At 37.4% G+C, this 26,867-nt stretch overlaps 1 protein-coding gene across 1 annotated transcript in view; it reads left to right on the top strand.

Moving 5' to 3' along the window:
• The window catches only part of FMN2 (formin 2), a gene marked incomplete at its 3' end in the record, with an annotated part of 164,246 nt that overhangs the window by 51,400 nt on the left and 85,979 nt on the right, over positions 1 to 26,867 (top strand). Inside the window, exons 5-8 of the mRNA XM_081997623.1 lie at positions 4,054 to 4,086; positions 7,339 to 9,041; positions 10,318 to 10,462; positions 23,005 to 23,092. Of these exons, the coding sequence (XP_081853749.1) occupies positions 4,054 to 4,086; positions 7,339 to 9,041; positions 10,318 to 10,462; positions 23,005 to 23,092 (1,969 nt within the window). The remainder of the gene's footprint in view (positions 1 to 4,053; positions 4,087 to 7,338; positions 9,042 to 10,317; positions 10,463 to 23,004; positions 23,093 to 26,867) is intronic.

Genomic DNA, 26,867 nt, shown 5'->3' on the forward strand with positions numbered 1-26,867 from the left:
GCTAAAATACTTTAGGACAAACACAAGTGATAGAAGAAAGAAGTGATTCATCATGTGATAGTAATTTCAATAAACAACCTAAATATTGAGCAGACAATAAATCCAGAACAGTTTTTATCCCAACTTTTAAGGAAATCTGTGATTCTTAAGGTACTTGTTATTTATTGGGTTGCTGGCATAGGTGGCTAGACTTTAGTTCTCTCTTCATCTGCTGAAAGACCCCAGTGCAGCTGATTCTACTCTAGCATTCTCTTTGAGTTCAACAGCAGAACACCTAAAAAGACACCAGAAATAAGCAAAGTAAAGTTAAATTAAAATTAATGAAGTTGAACATCTTTTATTTTTTTTTCCTCTTTTCTTTCTATGCCTATTCTCATTTACATAGTAGTTTTACACTGGGTGAGTGACAGAACAGTTAAAGCAGTTTCTGGGCTAAATGAAGATATATGGAGGGGTAAGCCTTTTTTGAAGTCTTTATTGTTTACTGTTGTACCATTTCATGCTTTTCTAATAAGGTTATCTTATATATGCTAGGAGAGAAACCTTAAAGACTTGAGGGGGGTAGGGTGCTGGTTTTTTGGTTGATTGTGTTTGGTTTTTTTAATAAAGCAGGTCTAAAACTTTCTGGGCAATTGGGCTGAAAAATGCCATTTGTGCAGGCTAAAAGTAATATTATATAAGACAACAGTAATTATACTTGACTGCTCTGTAGCTCCTAGGGTGGTCAGTGGTTCTGTGAGATTTTATTTTATCTTGTCTTTTCTGTAGTCTACAAAAACCTTTTGAGGTTCCTGTTGTAGCAGAACTTGTGGATAACCTAGGGTTGTATTTCAGCTCAGTTAAGAGTCTTACAGCTTACAGGGAGAAAACTTTCAATCTTTGCATCTCAAGTTGGGTGTTCGGGTTTTTTTGTTTTTTATTATTTACTAAATGGAAACTATAAAGAACTGGGATCTTATCCTCTGAAATGCACTTACTCCAAGGATAAGCAATTCAGAAGCTTCAGGAAACTCAATCTGAAAAATCTGTTTTCATCTGACTTGCATCTTTCGAAGTTGGCATTTGTAATGCATGCATCTTTCTTCAAAGGTCCATGCTCCTTGCTGATCCTATGTTTGTTTATTTGAACTTCTTCAATGACATAGTGGGATCGAGAGCACACTCAGCAAGCTTACAGATGATACCAAGCTGAGTGGTGCGGTTGACACGCCTGAGGGACACGATGCCATCCAGAGGGACCTGGGCAAGTTTGAGGAATAGGCCTGTGTGAACCTCATGAGGTTCAACAAGGCCAAGTGCAGGGTCCTGCATGTGGGTCGGGGCAACCCCCACTATCAATACAGGCTGGGGCATGAAAGGATTGAGAGGAGCCCTGCTGAGAAGGACTTGGGGGTACTGGTGGATGAAAAGCTGGACATGAGCCAGCAATGTGCGTTCACAGCACAGAGGGCCAACCATAGCCTGGGCTATATCAAAAGAAGCTTGACCAGCAGGTTGAGGGAGGTGATTCTGCCCCTCTACTCCACTCTGGTGAGACCCCACCTGGAGTCCCGCATCCAGCTCTGGAGCCCTCAGCACAGGAAAGACATGGACCTGTTGGAGCATGTCCAGAGGAGGGCCACAAAAGTGATCAGAGGGATGGAGCACCTCTCCGATGAAGACAGGCTGAGAGAGCTGGGGTTGTTCAGCCTGGAGAAGAGAAGGCTCCGGGGAGACCTTCTTGCAGCCTTCCAGTACTTAAAGGGGGCTTCTCAGAAAGGTGGGAGCAGGCTTTTTAGCAGGGCCTGTTGCGACAGGACAAGGGGTAATTGTTTTAAACTAAAAGAGGGCAGATTTAGACCAGATGTAAGGAAGAAATTTTTCACACTGAGGGTGATGAAACCCTGGCACAGGTTGCCCAGAGATGGTAGATGCCCCATCCCTGGAAACATTCAAGGCCAAGCTCAATGGGGCTCTGAGCAGCCTGATCTAGTTGAAGATGTCCCTGCTCATTGCAGGGGGTTTGGGTGAGATGACCTTTCAAGGTCTCTTTAAACCCAAACTATTCTATGATTCTGTGAACTATTTGAATTACAATAATTACTGATTTCTGCGTGTAATTTTTTTTTGGTCGCCCATGATTGGTTATGACATAACCTCTTGGTTGATAGACATGTCCTAGCTCATTAGCTTAGGAAGAGCTAAATCGTCCCAATGCCAGCACAGTGCAGGCTTGTGTAATCCATGTGTTGCAGTGTGTCACTGTGGGGGAGGTTATCTCACATCCACCAAAAAAGGCTTATCACTTCACGCAGGGAAGTGCATTGGTCCAGTTCTATTCCAGAGCTTGCTTGTTCAGTACTATCTTGGAGGGCAGTGCATCACGTTTGTTTGTGTGTCTAGGGAGAAACATGGAACATAGCTTTAACTATGGTGATAACGTATCTCCTTAATCCCCATACATGCACCTTCAGTGTAATGAAAGCTTCTCAAAACAGATTTGTTCTCTTAGTCTGAGGAAGAAACAAGTATTCAATACTAATTCTACTCCTGCAGCAGTTCTCACTAATGCCATTGGCAAGTTTGCCAGCTTTTCCTCAACTTCTACTACTGTAAAACTAAAATGCTGCAATGGGCTTTGATGAAGTGAAATGTGAGAATTAATTAGATGGATGCTATATTCTTTGAATGCAAATCAAGTGTATATCAATACTTCTTATCTGACAATTGTAGCACTGAAAATGCCTGTTAAAATGTTGTGTCTCCTTTTCTTAAGGTTGATCTGCAGTTGCAAGAAGCAACTTTGAAAATGTGACAGCTTTAATAAGAGAAACCTGAATAGAGATCACATTTTTCTGAATTAAATTCTTACTGTGGCACTACTTTGTGCCATTCAGTGAGCATGCGTGCTCGAAAATTTTCCACTTCACGTAGAAAAGAGTCATTTATTAACAGAGCAGGTGGAAAGAGCATCCTTGCAAGTAACTGGATGTTGCCAGTACCACCAGGTGTTGACTTACTGGAAGACCTGAGGGGTCTTTTATTTTGCCATCTTAGTCCTGTTTAACTGTATGCTTCTATTCCTGTGCGTATTTGCAATCAGGTAGCAGCATATACTCTGAATCATGAATTCTGATGTAGAGAAACGAAAAGGTTAATGTTTTGGAAAGAAAAAACAAGAACTATAATCTTATCATCTAAATATGAATTCTACTCAGGGAGGAAATTTCATGACACTAAGTGACAAATTGCTGAAGGTTATCAAACTGCTGATGCAACTTGTTGGCTTGTAATAATATAAGACATTAACTTCTACAACTAAACTGTAATGTGTCTTTAATTTTCAAATATTCAAAATTACCTTTAAGAACTGCCAGTATAGTTATTTTCAAGAGAAAAAAACACATTACAGCTGTTCATAAAACATATAAAGTGAATGCAAGTTGAGATAGATATAGATAAATATATAATATAGATACACATATATACGTGTGTGTCTGCATATATAGATAAAGTCTAGGGCTAAATTTCACAGATATGTGGGGTTTTTTCTGCCTTGAAATTTAGTTATAGAGGTGTCTGTAGGTTTCAGTCATTCATCTGAGAATTTAGGACTTCAGACTCAGCAGAGAAGGTAGCTACAATCTGAGCTTTTACATGTTTGAAGATCCTGGGTGTGTTCTATCTGTATAGATCAGCTTTATGCTGGACATCTGATGTGCACCTGTGGAAAACATGACAAGATTGGAATGAATTGGATGTAATGTATGGGCTTTTGGTGCATGTGCAGATCCAAATGTACAGCCTTTATACAGTAAAGCCAGTATTCCCAGATCAGTTGGATATTCTGCACACACAAGACTATCAGCGCAACACAAACACAGTCAGTCCAGCAGTCCCAGGTTAAACATCCAACTCACTGCACATGGAACATGTACAACCTGTTTGAGAAACAGTGGGCACCATTCTATAGCCATACACCTCTGGAATTTTTTTTCCTGCTCACGTCTTTCACGCTCAAGTCACCTGGGTAAAGCAAGGCTTATGCTTCCACCTTTCTTTCTTTCTTTACAGAAAGAAGACTGTTCCACAGTACCTGGGTCCTGGGTAAGAACTCTAGGCAAGACAGAGTTCCCTCATATCTCTTTTAAATCCTGTAGGTTTCTGCTGTGGAATTGTCCTTTGGATTAAAAATGAACCTTCTTTTCATTATGTGTATTTTTTTTATCTGGGTCTTCTGGTTCTGGTCAAAAGCTTTTGAAAATCTTGACATGTGTGAAAAATTAAGTCTTCCCTTGCTTATTTGTCTAAGAAAACTGTCTAATTTTCATTTCTAATTGAACTTTTATATATATTAAACTTCCTTCCTTGTTGAGGATAGTGGAAACTTGCTGTAGCTTATGTTTCTTTGATAGAGCCCTAGATTTCCAAACTTCTTGCTAGGGGAAAGATGGATTTCTAATTAAACTAGTCTGAGGGCATCTTAAAAGTCAAAATGAAAAACATCTTTATTAATCTAAAATAATTACTTAGGCATATAAATACTGGGGCTTTGTTTTGGTTTTGAGGGTTTTTTTAAACCAAATAAATTTAAAGTATGTCATTTTCTCTGCATAAATATCTCTGCATTCACAGCAAAGTCTTGTTTGTTCATAATATTCTGTTTCTGTGAAATCCTGTATATATTATTGATTCTAGGGTAATAACAAAATAGCAAATCACAAGGTTGTTTGAACCGCTGTGTCTCAAGGACAGCAGACAAATTGTTTCGTAGAGCATGGGTTAAAAAGTCACTTTAATCCATCAATGCATTTTTATTTCTTGTCTGAATTGCTTAATCATCTCACTTGATTGCCCATTTTTTTAAACTTTAAAAAAATACTTCTTCTCTTGAAAGAAATTTCATGGTCTGCAGAGTAAATTCTCTTGTAAAACAGTGAATTGTAGATTTTTTTTCTGTAGTACAGGTAGAATTTCAGAGTTCAAAGATTACATCTTTTTCTTGTGAAAAGTTGAATCCAATCTCCTGAGTAAACAAATTTTTAAAACGGTGAACTGTTCTGATATCAGCTGTCTTTAAGGCGAATCTCTTCAGAACCATTTAATATTGTGTCTAATAATGTTGGTTTCAGGTTTTTTGTGGCAGAAATTAATTTTCTGATTCAGATAGAATTGGCAAGCTGTATCTGTCATAAAATCCTTGGTGGAGTGTTCTTACAGTATAAAATGGGAGCTTAGGAGAGTTACAGAGTGGGGAATCTGGATTTGTTCTCAAATAACCGAAAAGTGGTGTGGGGCCTTAATAATCCTAGGAACACATTTCCTTTGATAATGTTGCCTTTTGAAGAACTGATAGGCATTATTATTGTATTTGCAGGTGACTAGTAGGGGGATAAGAGCAGATGAAACAAAGGGGTAACAAGATATTCTCTTTCTCCTTTATAATGAAGTTCTTCAACAAAATTGTTGCTGCTGCGAAGTATTGAGTTATTAAAGAAATCTGAGTGGATTGAAACACCATGAATAGTCTGTAATGGAAATGTCTTTTTCACTTTTCCAGCCTTTTTTCCTTGTTATAATACCATTTGTTAATATGTCTGCTGTGTTCATTCCTTCATTATTCATTGAAAAACTTTTTTGATGTTCCTTTCTCTGTTTTACATCTCTCTTCAAAGTTTGATAGGGAGACCTAGTTGTCATCCACAACTTTCAGGTCAAACTGTGGTTCCAGAAAGTTCAAAAAATGTAGGGGTTTGTAAGTTTTGATAAAGGTGTTTCAAAATCAAACAATATTTGGTTGAAATGTGGTAGTTGCTGTTTTACTTCTGGAATTGCTTTAGGACAGCTGGGAAACTCCAAGATAAACACAAAATTGAAATTTTACATTTGAAAACCAATTCTGTACAGAAAATAACTTCTTAAGTATTAATGAACATATATTTTATTAATAATCCCCAGCTGGAAGTTACAACTTCATTTTCCAGAAAGAAAAATGACTTTTAAATGTTTCATGTGTCAAAGGATGAGATGAAAAATATCATCTTCCTGAAACAAATCAAGGCAATTAGTATATCGGGTATTGTATGTTTATTTGTAGGCTTCTTTACAAAACCTGTAAAAAAAAAAAGAATATTTGATGATTTCCTATGGACTAAGCCTACAGTCTCATCCATGAAGCGTATGATTTTATAAAAGGGAACAATAAGGCACTAAATAACTGTTTTGTTGTAACCACTTGGGAAACCTGTTGCATGACAAACTTAATTCAACTATATGCTTGAAGTGCTGACCAAAATTCCAAATTTAAAGAAAAAAAAAGTACTAAGAAGTAAATACATGCAACTAGAAAGTAAGTTCTTTATTAAAAGATCTTGTGCTGTAATGTCATGCCTGTTCTATCTCCTGTTCAGCTTTCCTGAATAAGCACAAATGGCTATTTTCAGACTAGGTTGCTTCTTTTGGTACCTTTTGATAAAAGCAGATACTCATTAACTTTAGTACAGTTTGTTACTGCTATTTATTTAAAAATGTAAGAATTACTGTGTCATTTGAAGTTAATGGTTCCTCTATTCAGTCTACAGCAGGCAGTATCAGATGCTTCAGAGAGATATAAAAAATATGGAAACTGTCAAATACAGAACAACCATTCCAGACAGGAAGCTTTTCTAACGTAACTCACTCACAGTCTGTCACTTGGCAGAGGAGTTTCAAATTTTGGGTGGGAGGAAAGTTTTCCCTTAGTTTTGTCTTACCTCTTTTCCCTCCCAAGCATGCTGGCTGGAGAAAAGCATAATTATTCTGTTCTGAGATTCGCTATTTTCGACAAGTGCAGATTTGTTATGCTCCTCATTCCCAATCTGTGTTGTATCGTTAGGGTGTATATTGAAACCCAGTGGTCAGTAGTGTGTTGAGTCTGTTATGCACAGTGCATCCCTTTTGAAGAAACACTTAACGTATTTTCACTTAACAGAATTAAAGTAATGGAGTGCCCTTCCCACCAACATATCTGCATATCCATGTGTACAGAAATGCTTGCAGTACCTGTGCTCAGCGGCTGGTTGTTTTCTTGGTCAGGGTATGTGGGGGGAGGGAGGGTTTGCTGCTGATTTTTGGTTTTACCAAATGTAATCACAGTCTAAATCATGCTCATACTGATGAAGGTAGTTTCATACTGAAGCAAGTCATTTTCCTAAGCCATCTTCTTCCACTGTAAGATGTAGCTAGCCAAAATGATACTTCTTGTCATAACTGGCTTATTTCTGAACCTATGGAATACCAATAGTTTTGATCTAAATTTTTTTTTTTAACATAGTGATGACTGTTATCTCTTTTGTACTTATTATTTATTTTCTTTCAAAGGGTGATATTGAGGTGAAATCTGAGGAGCGTGCCAGTGTCATCCAACAACTTGAGCAAACTATTGAGGATCTGAGGACCAAAATTGCAGAACTAGAGAAACAGTTCCCTGCTGCAGAGGTACAGACTGCTAGGAGGGAGCAGGAAAATGAGCACACGCATGCAGTCTACAGGGAACTCAGTAGTGTGACTCTTCAAACAAACAGAGAAGAGACTGTACCCAGGACAGTGTCACAAGCAAGATCTGTACAAACCTCACCAACGGAGGATTATTTAACACACATAATGCCTTCAGCCAATGTACTGCCACCACTACCCCCACCACTGCATTTAGAAGGGGGCAAAAGTGAAGAGCCAACTCAGATATTGCCAGCTCTAGAACTACAGCCCACGTTTTGTTCTGAAATCTCCTTAGTTCTGTCGCCGAAGCTAATCTCAGTGCCACTGGATGCAAGCCAATCAGTACAGAGTACGCCGCAGTCACCTCTTCCAGGACCCAAAGTTAATTTGTCCCTTGTATTTGAAGGAGAGACTGAAATGCCAGCTACCCATCAGCCTCTAAGTACTGTAGATGTGACTTGTAGCGAACATCCCCCTTCTTTGCCCCCTGAGCCCATGTGTAGCATTCCCCCATCACTGCCAGCCACTGAACCAGCTGCTCCCCTGTCTGGAGCACATGGCCCTTCCCTTGCCACTCCCGTGTCCATGGCAGGAGTACCACCCCCACCACCCCTGCCTGGCTCAGGACTCCCTCCTTCTGCTGGCTTAGCAGTACCACACCTGGACCACTCTTTCCCAGGCATCATGATGCCACCACCCCCTCCTCCTCCTCCTCCACTTTTGACAAGTGGTGAGATACCAGTGCTGCCTCCAGTCTCTTCTCTCCCATGTGCTGGAGTCCCACCACCACCTCTACCACCACCTTTGCCAGGAGCAGTAGTCCCACCCTCTCTGCCTGGTTGGGGCATCCCACCTCCCCCTCCACCACCACTACCTTTACCTGGGGCTGGTGTCCCTCTCCCACCTCCTCTGCCGGCCCTGGGAATACCACCCCCACCCACAGCACCACCTCTGCCTGGAGCAGGGCTGCCACCACCTCCCCCACCTCTACCCGGAGGGGGCATCCCGCCCCCCCCTCCTCCTCCTCCTCTACCACCACCTCTGCCTGGTGCAGGTGCAAGTGCCCCAGCTCCACCACCTCCACCACCTCTGCCTGGTGCAGGTGCCCCAGCTCCACCACCTCCACCACCTCTGCCTGGTGCAGGTGCCCCAGCTCCACCACCTCCACCACCTCTGCCTGGTGCAGGTGCCCCAGCTCCACCACCTCCACCACCTCTGCCTGGTGCAGGTGCCCCAGCTCCACCACCTCCACCACCTCTGCCTGGTGCAGGTGCCCCAGCTCCACCACCTCCACCACCTCTGCCTGGTGCAGGTGTCCCTCCACCACCCCCTCCTTTGCTTGGCTTGGGGATGCCACCCCCAGCCCCACCACCTTTGCCAGGAGAAGCACCACCCCTTCCAGTGCCAGCCCAGGGCAGCACCTACCCATCAGTTCCACAGGTCTGTGGGTTTCTTCCTCCTCCATTACCATCTGGTTTATTTGCAATGGGGATCAATCAGGAGAAAGTGAGCAGAAAACATGTGATAGAGCCTTCTCGGCCAATGAAGCCTCTTTACTGGACAAGAATTCAGCTCCACAGTAAAAGGTAAGTTGTAGAGTTGTGAAGAGAGTGCTGTCTTCACTTTATGGCCGTTAGTGTTTTGTGTTGTGGGCAAAAGTCTTTATTTACTGCTAGGCAGGTCTTTGAGAGAACCTCAGTGCAAACAGGATTTTATTTGTAGTTGGATATGTAAAGGGAGTGCCCATTTTATTTAATGCGCACAAGCTCTGAGTAATGTTATTTGCACAGGAAAGCTCTTTGAAGGCAGTGTTTTCAGCTGTCCTTTGGGGCTACATACCACGTGTTGATCAGGGATCTGGGGATGATTGTGTGCCATTAAGCGTTCCATGAGATGTTTTCAAAATGTCGTATTTGTGCTCCCCTCAACTTTCAAGATAGGGTTGGTCTCTCTCTGGAGCAGCTTGCAAGTTTTCCCTCTAGATGAATATATGCTGAACGCATTTTATCCTCTTCTTTCCTTTCTCCAGTGACCTAGAAATACTTTTTTTTTTCCCGCCTTGTACACTCAGCAGGCAGAGTCAAACTGCAGGTTTTTTACATGGCAGCATAAGTCTTTAAACTTGATACTAGGAAAAATTTCTTGATGAAGAGAGTCATCAAGCATTGGAACAGGCTGCCCAGGGAGGTGGTGGAGTCGCCATCACTGGAAGTGTTCAAAAAACACATGTAGACGTGGCACTTCTGGATGTGGTTTAGTGGGCATGGTGGTGTTGTGTTGATGGTTGGACTTGATGATCTTAAAGGTCTTTTCCAACCTTAATGATTCTGTGATTCTGTGTGATTCTGTGATAAAGCTATTCTCTAGCCGTTACTTTGATATGCCTTTGATATACTGTTTTCAGTTGTTGATGCTTTTTGTTTGTAAAATATCATTCTTGGTCATGAGAAGAAGTTTCCTTATTAACTTTTTTGTTATGTCACTGCGTACTGATTGTAAAACCCTTTTGCTGTTATTTAATGATGAATTTCTTCTTTCTTTTCAAGTTCTTGCTGCTGCCACACAGGTGGTCTGTCAATAGCTGTCTATTTCTACCTCTGTTTGTGTCCATGTCTGTTTCATAGCCTGTATACAGCCTATTTATATTCCTGTGTATTTAAAGCAGGTGAATATAAATGAGCCTGACCATTATTGTGTGTCAACAAACAAGTATAGGGGAGAATCAACAGTTTACCTTATAAAAATGCTGCTAGCAAAAGTCAGGCAACAACTTTTAAATTGCTATTTTATTTTCTTCATTCCTCCATTTATGAACTTATTTAGTTTGACGTTGCCCTACATAGGTCTTTTGCTTAACTTTAGAGATTCTAGTGCTTCACTTGTGTGGGAAAAAATTGAAGAGCCTTCCATAGATTATCATGAGTTTGAAGAACTGTTTTCTAAAACAGCTGTTAAAGAGAGGAAGAAACCCATTTCGGACACCATTACAAAAACAAAGACTAAACAAGTGAGTATTCATTTAATTTCAGATATTTTCTAGGCTGTTTTTTACATAAAGACAGATTTTTGCATGCAGCTGAGATGAATTTTGCCTGGTGTGAAATCATTACTATATGTATATACCATGTAGAAATATAAGAAAAGGAGAGAATATTTCAAAGCTATATGTGTTAAAGACAGGATTTTTTTTTTATAAATTACTTTTCAAGTATGTATTTTCTTTAAAAAAAATCTTTGCTTTATCCACTTTAAAATTAACAAAAACAAAACTAAAATAATTAGGTGCATATATGATGCTTTAAAATTGATTGCACATGTGCAATGAGTGGTATATAAATTATTTTGATTAACTTTATAAATTAAATAATGGGTTGCATATGAATTACCATGGCTTCAGAGAAAAATTATGTTTAAGAGTCTAAGTCCTAGTGTTATACCAATCATAATAGCTCTAAGTTTGTGTTGTGTTTTTATATATATATATATATATATATATGTATATATAGTGAATATGAAGTTTATGCATACAATAAATGACAAGTACAGTTGGGAAAATCCAACATCAATCAAACTGGTTTCTTGAAATGGAATGCTGTACAATAAAATAAAAATAAGCAGCATATTTTAAATGTAGAAGTTTAAACCCTGGGGTAAGATAATTTAAACTGAAAATTTACATGACTGGAGAGTTGTAATCTTCTTGGTATCTGTGTGAAAATCATATTGTGGTATGATAATTAATTTGCAATTAAACTTTCAGACTATAGAGGAGAATGTTGATATGTAGAATCCTAAACAACAGTTAAAGTTCTTGTTTTACCTCTTCACATTCCTGTACTCAATTCAAGACTAGGCTTGAATTTCCATCATCTTTCAACATACAGGTTAACGCTAGGTAAGATTTTCTTCCACATTGAATGTATAGTGAGGGTCTTCAAAATCTCCATGCAGTAGATCATATGTTTGAATATGACCTCTTCACCTAGTAGTTCTGGAGATCTTGCCCCCACAGGCACACTTTGGTCAGCAATATAAACGTGCAGGTGCTCTTTACTATGCTGTGAACCTGCTGTAGGCGACAGAACTGGTAGCGAAGTTAGGATGGTTATCCCAATGTGTCAGATAAAACATTTGTCTCGAGGGGTGGGAAGGATAGTTCAGCCACACTCCTGTGGCTGTTCATCACGTACCTGTGTGCTGCACTAACTGGGATGGGAGGAAAGGTAACGGTGCTGCTGCTACCTTGCTGTTCTGCAATAAATCTCCAAAGTGCAAGATCTTTGCTTTTCTTCCCTCCGTCTAGAAAAAGCCCCTTTTAATGGTTATTCTTAATTAAATTATTATGATAGCATTTTAAGTAAAAAAAGGAGTGCAAAAGTATGCCTGATGCTTTGCTTATGAACTGTTGGTCCATTCATATTTCATAAGTTTTGGTGATGAAAATCTCTAAAGAGAGCAGAAATTATGACTGTTTAATTCTGTAACATAAACAGTGGTTAAAGACAGACAGCAATTATGAATAAACATTAGATGTGGATTTTAATACTGAGTATTTTTCTTGCAATTTCTTCAAAAATTTACATGCATTGTCAAGAAACAAATAAAATTTAGATAAAACTAAATGTAAATGACTGATTGTTCTTAATTACTTCGAAAAGAACAAGTTGTTTATGACAGAAATTTCCACACAGACGTTTAAGGCAATCTAAGTAGATGACATCATCTAGAAGGAACATTCCTGTGAGCCACCTAATTGACAGAAGAGAATCCCCTGTCTTTCTCTTCTGTGTTTCTTTTCCTCCAGTGATCAAAAAAATGTATTGCTCTCCAAAAGAGAGAGAAATTGCCTAATGGAGAAGTCTGATTAGATGAACTGCAGTATCTCCTTAATGATTGATTCTGTGATCTGGGGGGAAAGATCAACCAAACAGACAATTGCAGGCTTTCATTAAAACTACAATTAGAGCTATCATGTGTTGCAGATGTGTAAGTTAAATGTTCACGTGTGCAGATCCAGCTTGGGCTTTTCTTAGTACTGACATGAGACAATTGAAGTAGAACAGCTTTACAAATATATTCTATGTACGCCCTCTCAGCAGTTTGGAATGCAGGCCTTCATTTTTGAAATTCTCCTCATTTATACTGCAGTAAACACTTGGATAATGAAGTCCATCCATGTTTAGCAAAAGAAACAGTTATTTAGGGAAAGCATGGCTGTAATTCCACAAGTATGTTTTTATAGGAAGCACCAAGTGCTGTTTAAGTGGTTACTGACTTACATGGCTTCTATGATAGTTACGGGTGTTGTAAAGATCATACAAATGGTGTTTCTGTAGTGATTTTTACAGGGACGTGTTATGCAGAGCAGATGTGTTCTGTCACCTGTTGAGCTACAGAGGAGCATTGTACAGAACAGAACCAAGACCCGCAAAGCTCACTCTGCTGCTTTCCAGAAACGCTCTAGTCTGGCAATTGGTTTACCTCTTTGCATAGACGTGCGGGTGTGCTGAGCGGATGTATTGCTTAGACAGATTGGGTGTAAAATACTAGCTACACTGGAAATAGTAGTCAGGAAAAAATGCTCAGATAACTTTAGAATGCATAAAATATTTGATACTCTCCATAAACATCTGATTTCAATCAAATAATATTTTTATTGTAAACTGAAAAATGTATTTGCAGAGGAGTCATATGGTGGGGGTGGGGGCACAATTCTAGCTAATCTGGAAAATGTTTTGATAGTTTTGGGATGTCTTAGTGGGTGAAAGATTAATTATTTTTGAGTACGCTGCTGTTCTGCACACAAGAGCTATTTATGTTATATGTCATAGAGTACATTCTATGTTTGCTTGTGTATGTATATAGATATGCATGGTATAATTTTTTCTAAGTGGTGACTCCTTTTTAAGAGGTAAAATTATCTATATTGTTGTGGGTTGTTTGGAGGTTTTTTTTGAGTTAACAACTGAGTTCATTTCACCCTACCCAAGTTTTGGTACTAAGTATTTCTTCCTTGGCATGATAATCTGCAAATAACTTAAAACAATATAAATCAATAATGCTTTATAAAAATCAATATTACATCTAACACTGAATGAAAGCCACATTAAAACCCATTCCAGAACTTTAAAGAAAGAGGAAAAAATGATTATTTACTTGTGAATGCAGCTGATTTTATTCTTACTGTCTCTCATTTGGTGCTACAGCAAAAGCTGTGATTTATTTTGGTCTGTTAATACGTATATGTCAAATTCTCAGCTGCTCTAAATGTGTGCAAGCTCACTCAATGAGAATGCCTACTAAATCTTCAAAGGAAGTCCTTTATGGTCTATATTATAGGTGGGGCTCTCATTGCTACCTATTAAAGTGGTCTGGCTTTCATTATAAGTCCCTGTTGTTATAACTTTGCCAAAGTTTAGCTCTTCAGGCTGCGAGTTTTGTTGGGTTAGGGTGGGTTTTTTTCCCCCCCACATTGGGTGTCTCCATTTTGCCAATGTTAAGAAAGAAAACAAAGTCTGGTTTTCCTCATGTCTACATAGTTTCATAAACTTGAAATATGGAAAAATTTTCTCAGATACATGTCTTGTTAGTTGTGTAAAGGGTTTCTTAAATTGTGCCACTCCACAGGCTATATCTCAGTTCTTGTTGCTCAGAAGAGACTCCAGGTATAATTCTGAAGATTTTTTCCTAACTTTGTACTGCCAGGTTGGAAAATGGGCCAAGAGGAGAGAGGCAAAGGAAAATTAAGATGAGTAACTGGGGAGGGAGTGGAGAACTGAGGAGATCTGACAGGTGGAAATATAGAGCATGATAGGTCTGATTCTGTGTCACCTCTTGTTCTGTCTGAAGTAATTTCTCTCAGAAACTTGTTGTGAGCCTGGGGTATTCTTCACCTGGATGTTCCTTTCAGAAAACAGTGGATCGCACGAAACCTATGGTGTTTGACCCAAGCAAAGGGTGAAAACTCACTCTTGGAGTGTCTTGCTCAGCTGTACCATGTAGGTACAACACTAGTTTTGGTTATATGGCTGGATATTATTTTTCATAGGACCCTTTACACAGCTAGTGTGGACTGTGTGGAATGAACACAGTTCATAATGATTACTTAGGAAATGAAGATGTTACCTGAGTAAAAAATGCTTTTATCTGTTGTTGCAGCACTTAAAAAACACATAATTAGTGAAGTAGGAAGAAAAAGGATGGTCTCGTGATTAAGGCTGCATACGCAAGAATGATGGTAAATGCAATATTAAAAACATACTTACATAGCAAACATTGGCCAGTGTGCACTGAATCAGTTCGGTGGGAAAATGATACATAATCAGAAAATCTTGATATCGTGGTCAGCATAATAAGTATACAGAAGGGGCTGAGCTGACTTGCATAGATTGCTTTCCTAACTTTTGAACAGTCATCTCAGAAGCCTTACTGATAACCCTCTAACTGTGTTTTTGGAAAATTACATACATGTAACTGCAATGAACTTTTCAAGAGCAGACCATGTGTTTATAATCTATCATGTAAATGAAATAAAAATGTTAAGGATATTCTCATACGGAAAGTCCACTATTGATCTATTGACATTAAGATTTTAATCTCCCCCTTCTACCCCAGAAAATAAATAATAGGTTACTAAAGTTTCATTCTGTTTTAAAAGCCCCAGATGCAAACAAGATGTATCAATAAAACTGTTTAGTTAATGATTTCAGTATTTTTGAATTTTTAAGTTGAACATAAAGAAGCTATGGTAATAGAATACGCCTAGAAATAAAATGCCACATAAAATAAGTATAAATTGGTAAATAAGGTAAATGCCATGTTGAGTTAACAGATAAAAGTTTATTCATTAACAAGGAATGACATCAAGGGCAACATAATTGTCTGAAAAGGAGGGTTTATTCCCTCTGCAAATAGCGGAGGTACTGTCTTAAGGAACTTTCTGTACCAACACTTATTGATCTGTGTCAATGGCACAAATATTTGCTGTGATTTTTATGCACTCTCCAGACATACAGTTGGGGTTCTGCTGCCCCCACAGACAGGAATTTTAGAGGACTTGACAATGCATCTTTTTTATTTATATGAGCAAATAATTAATAATGTCATGAAGTTATTTATGAAATTAAATTATATCTCCCTTACTTGGCTAGTAAGATTAATTTCTTTTATGAGATTCTATATGAATGTGATCTCTGTTTTTACCTCTCATTCTCTTCTTTGTAGGGCTTATTGCATGTTTTGTTACTATATTATTTGTTTTGTAATTGTATCTACAAAGTTCTTTTTGTTGCAAACAGTTTTACCTGACTGCATCTATATATCAAATATCTCTACCTGTTCAGACTTCCCAGGCTGACATTCTCTAATAACCACATGCACTTCTCATTCTTGTTTCCTTCCTGCTTTCTTTTCTCTAATCGTATATTTGCAAGCTTAAAAACATATGAGCTTGGCATCTGACAATCTTGCAAACTCATCTTGTGACCTCAGAGCTCTGTGGGTTTCTCTATTTTGTACGTGCATCCTCACTAGAAAGGTTCTGCTGATGTAACGGCCTGGTTTAGGTGCTGCTGCTGCTGCTTACGGATTCTGTGGGGTGAGAAAGTTTGTTTGTTACTTAACCAGAGGAACAGTGTAGAGTGTCTGACAATGGCCTCGTGTTTCTCTATGCTCTGGAAGACCTCTGCAGGGGAAGGTCTTACTGCAGGTTTCCTCAAATAAAGAGAAAAGTAGTCTTTGGGTTGGAGCCAGTGAGCTGCAGCTGTTCTGTGAGACTGAAAGCTGCGTATCTAAAAAGTGTAACCCAGATCTTGAATCCCAGCAGAAAGATAGCTGCCACCCCTGGCTAAGTGCAATTCTTGCTGTACCCGACACTGTCAAGTAGAGGCATCTTGGTTACAGCCATCTTTCCAGGCAGGAGATCTCACATTTCTCTAGCCAGTAGTTCTACACCTTTCAAATGTCCTTTTTTCTCCATCTCACCGTGGTCCTTCTGACTCTCCCAGTGCAAGGGCTCAGTGCAGTGGACATTGTAGCATTGGATGACATCAAGAGGAGAAGAAAGGAAGAAAATATGGACATAGCAGTACATTTTTCTTCTCCCATCTCTCTATCCACATTGATTTCACTAAGGAAGCAAGAAGCAATGCTTTTTAATGCAGTAGGTTTTAAATTTGAACCCAGCAAACTCAGATTGCTTCAGAATTAGACGTGCATACGGATTAAATGTGTTTCACCTAAAAATTAGGGTTTAGTACAGTGGTCATGATGACTTAATGAAAAAATCACTGTCTAACTTACCTGTGAATGTACTTGTCTGTATTTCTATCAGACCATACCTGACTTACAAGCTAAACAGAATTATTACTGTCAGCATGAAAACCAAGGTTTTAAGATTAAGTTATTTTTTTTATTTGTAGAGAATTACAAAAATCCTCTAGATTATAGAAGTATTGGTTTTGCATATTTTTCCTTATGCCTGTATTTTGTTGCTTAGTGCTGATTTCAGTACAAACAGCAAGAACTAAAATGTTATATTCATTTGGAGTAGGTACAGTGAATAATGTCATACTTCTGTCTGTAACCGTCTGTCCCACTCTAAAAGTGGGAACACTAAAAACTTTTACAGCTTGTGGGTTTTCTCTGTATTTTGTTATCTCCTATTAGATACCATATAGAGTTCTCACCTGTCTTTGGCTGCTTTTTGTTTGTTTGGTGGGTTTTTTTCCCCATTCTTTATCTTTTCCTTCCCTCCCCCATTCTTCCATGTCTGTCTCCCTAATTTGATGTGCTAACTTTTTATAAAAACATTAAGACTGTTAATTTCAAATGTATTTGGATATGCAATATGTTTTGCAAGAGTTTGAAAAAATGTAATTCATGCCTAATTTGAGTACACAGTGGCAAGATTGTTCATAACAGTGGGGCTGATCACCTGCAAAATCCACCTGCTGAGTGCATTGCAGACCATGCATGAAAATTCTGGCTTCTATACAAAGTTTCTAAGGAAATTTTATCTTTTTTTTTTTAAGAGTTTATATTGTAGCATCTGAATATGCATTTGCATTACCAATCCACAGAGACATTCAGACAGTTACAAACATAAGATCTAAAAATATAGAAACTAAACTTTAAGTACCTGGCCCTCTAGCTGATGAAAGAAGGAATAACTATAGTTGTGGTACATAACAGTGAGCTAAAGTCTCAAAGAGGAGCTATAGGTACGGAAAAATAAAATCCTTGTGACCTACTTTTAAATTAAAGAATTTAAACTTCGCTATTTATCTCCATCTCCTACTCCAGGCCTTAACGTTAGAATATTGTTATTTTTTAGTAAAGGACATTTTACTATTGTTCAGGCTCTTGTTGAGGAACATAGTGCTCATCTAACTTATTACTTTATATCTGAATCTAAGCAATCGAAGTTATTTTGCATCTAATGTAATAAGTGAAGAATATTAACTGGGGTAGCAATCTTTTACTAAAAGATTAATTCTACAGTCATAGTTTTATGATATTCATGTCAAACAATACTATATTAGTGATAAAACAGGACAAAGGGGCATGAACTGTTTCTCATCTGTATTGTTAAAAGCTTTATTTATGAAAGCACAGTAGGGTAATAGAGAAAATGAATGAAAAGTAAATATTATGTTTAATCTTTACCCTCAAGCATAAAGTTATAGCATCCACAAACTGGCAGACACGGCTCCTTGGCTGCACTAATTTGCATAACATGTCAACAACTTGCATCTAGAAGTATATGACAAAGAGAATTTTGAAAGCTTAGGTATCTCCGTATAGATTATGAGAATCTTCAGTGGGAAAAGTAACCAGTTAGTTTGCAGAGGAGATTCCAGGTTTGATTAGGGTAGGAGACTGAGAAGTGCTCCAAATTATACTTCATGATTGATGTTCTGTGGTAAAAGTTGAGTTCCGTTAAATCATTATGTGCCAACAGCACGGATATGCTGTTAGACAGCCAAGACTGTGTGTTGGTTTGGGGAGTTTGGTTTTCTTTTTGTAAGTACTAAGCAGAAATATTCGATCTCCTATTGTACCAAAGTGACCTCGCTACTTGAAGTAGTCCCTGTTTCTACTCTCACAATTGCCATTACAAGCCAGAATTCAGTTCTGGATTTACCTTTAAAAAACCAAAACAAACCAAAAACCACACAAAAAACCCACACCCACAAAAAGCCCCTCCCCCCCAGCATAATATTTTTCTGTTATATCCATAAGACGACGAGGATATACGGGTGAAAGATACGATGGGTCTAGTTCTGTGAGTGCCAGTTTTACATTTGGAATACACTTGAATCCATGGGAAAGATCTGTTGTCACAACACCTAGTGAGAAAGTGACTGCATTACTGCCCTGCTCCTGCCTCTTAACATCTTGTTTGGAACTTTGGGGTTTCTGCATGCTTTCTGAAACCATTACAAGCTATAGGCCTTTGTACAGTGGAGTTTCCTGCATGTGATTTTTTTGTAATGTCCAGTAGTTTTTCTTAACCAGTGAGAGCCTTGGGATAGTTTTGCTTAATGCTAGCAGTCAAAATCAGAACCAGAGAGCGAGAGTCATTGCAAAATTCCATCCACTAACTAAATATTATTCTGGGGAAAGCGAACCTTTGTATTTTTGCTTTGGGGTTCTCATCAAACATGTGTCTTGCATTACCTTTCACTAAATATCTCTCGGACTGTTTTTGCTTGTGTTAAACAATCAGGAACAAATTTGGCATGTAGTTTGTTTACTGCTTAACAATAAGGACCACTCAACAATTAGAAAGTTTGTCCTAGACTTCAGGCTGCAGATAATATCTCTAGCTTCCTTTTTATTTATTTTCTTTAAATTTGTTTAAAGCAAAGTTCCAGAATCCAAACTAAAAAGGAGCTGTGTATTGTGTCTGAGACTTTAGATCTTGTAGAGATTGGATTTATCAACCTTTTGTTGTTCCGCCTTTAAATGGCGTCACTCGTCTGTAGCCTGTAGGCCCAGACTATGCAGCTGATTTATTTTATTGTTTTATTTTCAAATGTGGGAATTGCTTTAGGCACTTATGCTAATATTCATATTTTCTGAATTAGTGTTGTATTGTTACAGCCATTCTATTGGAGGAAACTATAGTATTCATGCAATTGACTGAAATGGGAATGAAATGCATAATAAAGATTAGTATAAAAGTTGACATAAAACCTGCATTTTAAATAAAGCCAGACAAAACTCATAGTTGCTAATAAAAATGCTTTATCTGTTGCTGTTCTGCACCCATTCACTTGACAGTCATGCTCTTCGGTACTCCTTCGATGTTGGTGGTGTTCAGAATTTTGGCAGCAAAGACAACCTATTTTTCACAGGGACAGTGCTGTTTTTTCCCCTCTGATCACTGGCAAAATGTGGCACCCTATAAATAATTATTCTCCTGTCCATCAGCTCACTTTCACAAAAAACAGCTTCTTTTTCCTGCTAACTTTTAGGCCAGATTCATTTTAGAATACAGGACTTGAAGGGATTTACTAGACCATTAAATCTGGTCCTGTAGCACTGACGGGAATCACCCCCCCTAAGAAATCACATTATAGCCTAACAACATAGTTTATTTATTTGGTTCTTTTTTTTGTTCCACTAGTGTTGGTCCCCTTGCTGTATTTATAGACCTGATCTCTGTAGCTCTCTGAGCTTCAGATTTCTGATGGGTGGTAGAAACAGCGATTTCACAATTTGAAGTGCATATAGTAAGATATGGGTGCTGACACTGTTAGAAGTGGGAGAGTTCCAAGAACAGACTCCAGCTCATCTTTGCTCTTTGGGCCTCCAGTAGAGAACAGTGTACTTCATCTTCTTTTGGAAAGGTCAAGTTGTGGATCCTTCCTTAGTCCTAGGTACATTCACACCTGAATGCAGTTGTAACATTGTATTGGGGAAGACCACTTAACAAAGATGTTTTACTCTGTTTTCTTCTTTTATTTTGTTTTGCTCCTGGCCAACATAGTAGCCTGCATCAGTTCCGTTTCTACTTCATTTTTCCAGAATATGAGTGACAAGAAATGTATGCACTTACTCCAGATGAGCTCTTGCCACTTTGTATGACTATTGGTATTTCCTTATAGGACTTTTGGAATGGGTTTGCATTCATCTTTAATTCACTTTTTTGTCAAGCTTTGGGATAGTTTTCTTGTTCAAAATAAAGGCAACAAAGGGCTCCCTCTGTATGTTGATGACAGCAGCAAGCTTAAGTTATTCTGTTATTGTGAGGTGTTTCAGACTTGAGCAAAATCATTAAAGGTGGAGGCTGGAATCAACAGTTTCCTCAACATCTTCCATACCAAATTCAGTCTTGTCAGTGTTGTTGGAGTGGCCAGCTTTAAGGAGAATTCTTTGAACTTTTGTTATATAATATACATTGTTTCTTTGTGTTGCTCTGCCTTTTCTGGAAATACGGTTTGGTAGCAACACCAGTTAAAGAGTTTCTGTTCTTCTTCAAATTTTGTAGGCACTTTTTTTTCTGCCAGAATGCAAGATACTTGTTTGGTTGTTCTTAGAGATGTACATTGTAATGTATCTGTTAGAAAGACTTGATCCATACCTCGCTACTCAATTTTTTGTGGTTTTTTTTTTTTTTAAACCTTTTGGAGCTGCAAAGAAGTAAACAGATAATAGCTTCTTTTTACAACGAGAAAATCTCATATTATTTCTTCCAGCTTTGTCTCAATTCTGGGCTTAAATGAGATTTATGATCCATTTAAAAACATTTAGAGTGATTATAGCCTATTAGAAGGATAGTGTGGGATATCCTAATTATATTTTTTCTGAATTATGTTAGTCTTCCCTTTGAATTCAGAAAATCTGACTGTCATATCCTATTTCAGCCCATTTGACTTCAATTTTAAATTCCTAATAACATATTACATGGATTAGAAAACTGCATAGGAATTTCTTGGTAATTTCTGACAGATGACGTCAATAGTTATGCCTTGAATTTAGATCTTTACCTTGTGGACATTAGTTATGACATACTTGGTTTCTAATGTTAAAATTTTCAGTTCATGAGCAGAATGCTGTATTTTTGCTTCACTGTAACTAGTTGTTAATCTGTGAGGAAAGGAGGATGAAATACCTTCATAATCAATCATTATGAAAGTTTAAGGGGGGGAAAAAAACAAAACAAAACAATTGTCCAGCCAAGCACATCCTCAGAAAACTTATCCTGCAAGCAGCATGACTTTCTCAAGTTTCCATTCCTAAGCAGTCCAAGTGGCAGAGTTCTGGGTCAGGCTTTTACTTCTTCTCTTCCAACTACTCCTCAAACATCAATGTAGAAACCTGTGTCTGAAAACTTAAGTGAATCAAAGTTGGCCACAGGGCAAACATCTTATGGGTACTTTTATGTTTCTTTAAGATGTGAATTGGATCATGACATTCTTTACTCTGGCTAAAGTAATTCTATTTTTTCTAATCTCATTTCTCCTTATTAATTTCTAAATAATTTTGCCAGTGGGGCTGTAGGTGGTACAGCACCTTGGTGCTCAGATAAGAACTGTGTAACTTGGAAAAAATATGTATATGCTTCCTGACTGCAATTTAAAAAGAATTTTGAACTTACAATTCTAATTATCTAGCTTTTCTTCTTTCTTCCAAGTGATTCACAAAGGTTTTCTTCAGTGTATTTAGTACAGTGTAAAACTCAGAAATTTGAGTAGATTAAATATTAACCTCTTTCATTTACGTAATGGTTGTAGCCCTGCATTGAATCTTAATCTAGAATCACGTCATTTTACAGATAAGGGTCCTTTCCTGGCATTACTTTCTTCTCACACCAATGATACAAAATTTGCAATAAGTTGAATTCAAACAGCTTAAGGCCCTGTGGAAGACAGTCTGTGAGTCTGTGAATTAGTTGTTGCTTTTATGCTTGCAAAGCAAATATGTGTGGAGGTGTATTTTAGTGGCTAGTTTTAACCCCAATATGTTTTGATGGCTTGATTTTTATTTTTTTGTTTATTTTAAAAACAAAAAAGCTTTGAGACCTTTTACATTCCCTAGAAGTGATCAAAGAAAATCCCAATATGTACGTGGTTATTTTGCTTTTTAAATAAAATTCATATTGGCGCCTGCTACGTCAAACATTCAAATAAAATACAAATTCTCACAGTTTTAGCTTACATCAAAGATGGAAATCATTGTGTGGTTTTGGAAACCAAAGCAATTCCAAGATAGACACAGTTGGAATTTTTTTTTATATGACAGCCTGTTTCATACACTTAGTAACATCAGTGTGAAGTTGAAAGTGTGCATCCTAATGAAGAAGAAAATCCAGGGGAACTTTTATAGTGACTCTTTTAGGATTAAGATTCAACTAAGTAACATAGTTACTTACACTTGTGGTGGATTTATGCAGCAGAAGCAAACTTTAAAAATAATGAAATTACTCATTTTTAGATGTATATAGACTACAAGGTACTATTTATTGAACTTGTCATTAGTAGTGTGTAATATTTTGTACATTTTCCTACAGATTAATACTAATAGTTGGGTTTCTTTTGGCAGGTTGTCAAGTTGTTAAGTAACAAAAGATCTCAAGCTGTTGGAATATTAATGTCTAGCCTTCATTTAGACATGAGGGACATTCAGCATGGTAAGTGAAATAAGTATTATTGATTCTAGCTCAGAACATCATTAATGATCTGGAAATGCTAATTATTTCTCTCTTTTGATATGTAAAATAATAAGAGGCTTTTTTTATACTCTATTTTTTTTTTAAATAGCTTGTTCTTGCAATAATTTTCCCCTTTCTAGTAACATACTCCTTTGTCCTGTATAGAAAATAAAACTGTTTATTTGCAGAATTGCCATCTATGGGTTTTGGCATCAGTTATCTAAGTGGTATAAAATACAGACACTTTGATTTTGGACTTTCTGAGGAAGAAAGTGTGATGTGTGGTTTATTTTAATTCAGATAGCCTCAGGACATATCCAGAAAAATGGATTATAACATTTAATTGATTTGCTATATAAGGTAGTTCCTATATTTGTGTTAGCACAAACTATGCAGTTCTTTCATCTTCAACAGCATTTTTTATAAAGGGAGAACTTTTGGGCGAGTGTAATGTTTTTTGTATTTATGCTAAGAGACAGTAGTGCAAAAAGGTGAAAAGTGGAATTGCATTTATATTCAGAGCATCCCTTATGTTTCCCAAAGGCTTTGGATAGATTTGAAGCAGACTGAATTATGCTGTGAAGTGCCAGCCTATCTGTTAAATAAATGTGGTTTTAAGTATAACACAGACTTCATAAATCATAGAAACATCTTGTGAACTTTCTAGGCTACATATTTACAGCCATGCATTCAGTTTACTATGATTTGCTTATTTTGTGAAATTATTCATAAATAGAACAAATTTCAGAGTACTCTGTCAGCTAGTGAGTAACTCTTAATCACAGTTTTAAGTTTTTATTAAACTGTTTTGATGGTTACTAGACTTCCTCAAGCTGAAGCACTTAAGATGGTAGTCATAGAGCAAGGCGCCAGTACTGGCGCCAAGAAGTACTTGGTATTTCCAAAGCTGGCAGATGTAGTTCAGTTAAGTCATAGAGCAAAATCTGAAAACAATGATATGGTCCTTTCCTTCAGTCAAATATTCAACTTGGTTTTAGTTAATAATGAGAACCTTATGAACAAAGGAGTCCGCCTAACATCTGTGTCTGTGGTAAAGCCAACACAAGTTCATTGAAAATTTGCTTGCTTAACATGCAACACTAACAATAACATGGCATGAATGTCAGTAGTTGAAGGGGTCAAACAATATTATGCTTAACCTTTATCCTATTACGATATTAAGCACACATGAGCATCTAAGAGCTGTGTGCAGATTTTGTATATTCCTTTGCAAAGGAGAATTTAGTAGTGTTCTTATTTCCCTCCTGTGCAGAAATGATTGAACAAACATGAGAGAACTTTTGTCTGATGGGGGAATTCGTGGAAATTGTTGAAACAGCTTGGTATTAAAAATATTTTTTTTAAGAACTTAAAAAGGGTGTGGAAGAAAAGTGGTGAGGAGCAGGAAAGAAATTTGCATGGTGGCAGCAAAGAAAATAAAGGAGAGATCTCACCAAGAAGTATTTCTGGCATCAGTCACTCCATGTAGAGTTCTCAGAGTGATCTAACTGTAGAGCTTGTCAAGAAATTAAAATCACAAGCCCAAGTATTGAGCTTCACCTTTATGTATGCACTATTTTCACTTGCTTGTTAAAAAGTACGGTGTTTACCTATTTTTGACTTTTATAGCTTACTAGTTTATCTGCTGTAATTTGAAGATACTAACGAGAAGGTACTATCAAAAATTAAAATAACGTTAAAGAGTGCCTGCATTAGCAAAATAGGCAGTTGATATATTTACATCTTTATACATTAACATTTAAGATATATGACAATAACTACAGCAAAAAAAATTGATGGGTGTTCTTTGTCCCCTAGCCCAGGGTTTTAGGTCTTGAGTTTTTGCCATGTTTAATGTACAGTGGCATGTACATGTACCCATATCTCTCAGCACAACACAAGCACTGTTTTTTCATAAATTTGAAAGGCAGTCAAATGAAACTCCCCTCGCCCCCCACCTGTGGTACTAGGAAACTTTCTTTGTAGGCTTTCTTGTAATATTCCCTATATTGTATATAAAGCATACCAGTGGGATACAGTGTTTATGCAAATTGCAGAATAATTGTAATTTACATTTTTATTATTTATTTTTTTTTACTGGCTATAGAAAAGCACCCAGAGAGAGAAACTTTCAATGTAGTGTAGTATTCAGTCCATTTCTTGGTTTGCATGCTATTGTGTTTTATTTTTTTTCTGGTTTAGACAAATTTCAAAGTGTTACAGGAACAGAAGGGAAAACAATTGTGTTGGGTATTAATTCACCTAATAAATTTAGGATTTCAAGTTTTAATTTCAGATTGTGTTTAACTGAAGAACTTAACCTGAAACCTGAGAAAATGTTGTATTTAATGTCTTGTAATTTTTTTTTTTGTTTAGTTGAGGTTTTTTGGTGTGTTTTTGTTTGCTTTTTAAAATGCAAAACAATGGTGAAATGTCTGCAAGAAACAATCCTTGATGAAAGATTGTTTTTGAAACTTGAAAATTTGAATTGTTTATGATATTTTATTAACTGATCGTGAACACTTAGCTACTTTTTCATGCATGTGTGATCAGATGGCATTTAATGGAAGCTCTCAGAATATTGTAATATATGATAAATAGCTTGCTTTGCTGCTGCTGCTGATACCCTTGCTAAATGTCTGCTTCTAGAATTGCATTTGTCTGCTCCTGCCTTTGAAATTGGTTTAGTAAGACAAACTCCCAAACCCTGGCTGCTTTTAAAATATTTTTACTGTGTGGAAGGAGTAGTTGTAATAAGCAGAGCACATTTGTACTGAACTCTAGTCCGTCTTTCTAGTAGTGCTTTAAAGTAGGGTAGGTTGATTTTTGTTGTTATGGTTTGTGTTTTTTTTAGTAGATTCTAATTGCTAACAGAACTCCCAGCTATTTTACGCAGTCTAGGCTAGAACTGTAAGAAATGATGGTCTCTTTAGTCGCAGTGCCATTTCTCTATGTTATTAGTACAATAATGAGTCCTCTTCTCATGGTTTCTCTGGTTTCACACAAGGTTTTACTGACGCCTATTTTTTACAATCATCTATCAACTATGCAAAGCACTTTATCCAGGCATTTTGCTTGCTTTTTTATTTTCACTATACCACAAATATCTTTTCTCCAGTATTATGTTCCCACTGGAAATATAGCTGTATTTGGCTATATACAGGCAAAGCTTGAGAAATGCCAAACAAGCACTTCTTACATATTTTTCCTTTATCACTCAGACTTTCTTCCTAGAGAAAAGACTTTGGTTTTAAGATTAGTCTTTTATTTTTTTCCTTAACATTTCAGATATGCAATGTGCGCTTAAATTTGAGATCCAACAAGATTCCAGTTAACTGCGTATAGTAATCTATGATGAACACCTTATGCATTAATATATAATTGCATGTTAAGCCTGTGTCTGTGTCTAGGGACCATGCCTCTTAAATAAGAGCTCTCTTTTTAATAAAGTTATCTGCCACCCTGAGAAATGTAACAACTGTTTGAAATTGTAACTATATTACAGAGACTATGGTTGTCAGTGCCTTCCCCGATCCCCTTGCTTATAAAGGTGCAATGTATCCTCTTCTGTGTCTAAGCTTCTACGACTGTTAACAAGGGCAGTAAGAATAGCAAAAAATTCATCTCTGTGTGTGTAAACGTAGAAGGAAAAAATTAAACTGAAGGTGTCAGCCAGAAGAAAAGTAAATCTTATATTTCATGTAGATAAATATTACATTTACTACACAGCCAGGTTTATTTCCAAAATGGATAT

The sequence above is a fragment of the Phaethon aethereus genome (genome assembly GCF_964289735.1).
Source record: "Phaethon aethereus genome assembly, chromosome: 3".
Classification (NCBI taxonomy): Eukaryota; Metazoa; Chordata; class Aves; order Phaethontiformes; family Phaethontidae; genus Phaethon; species Phaethon aethereus.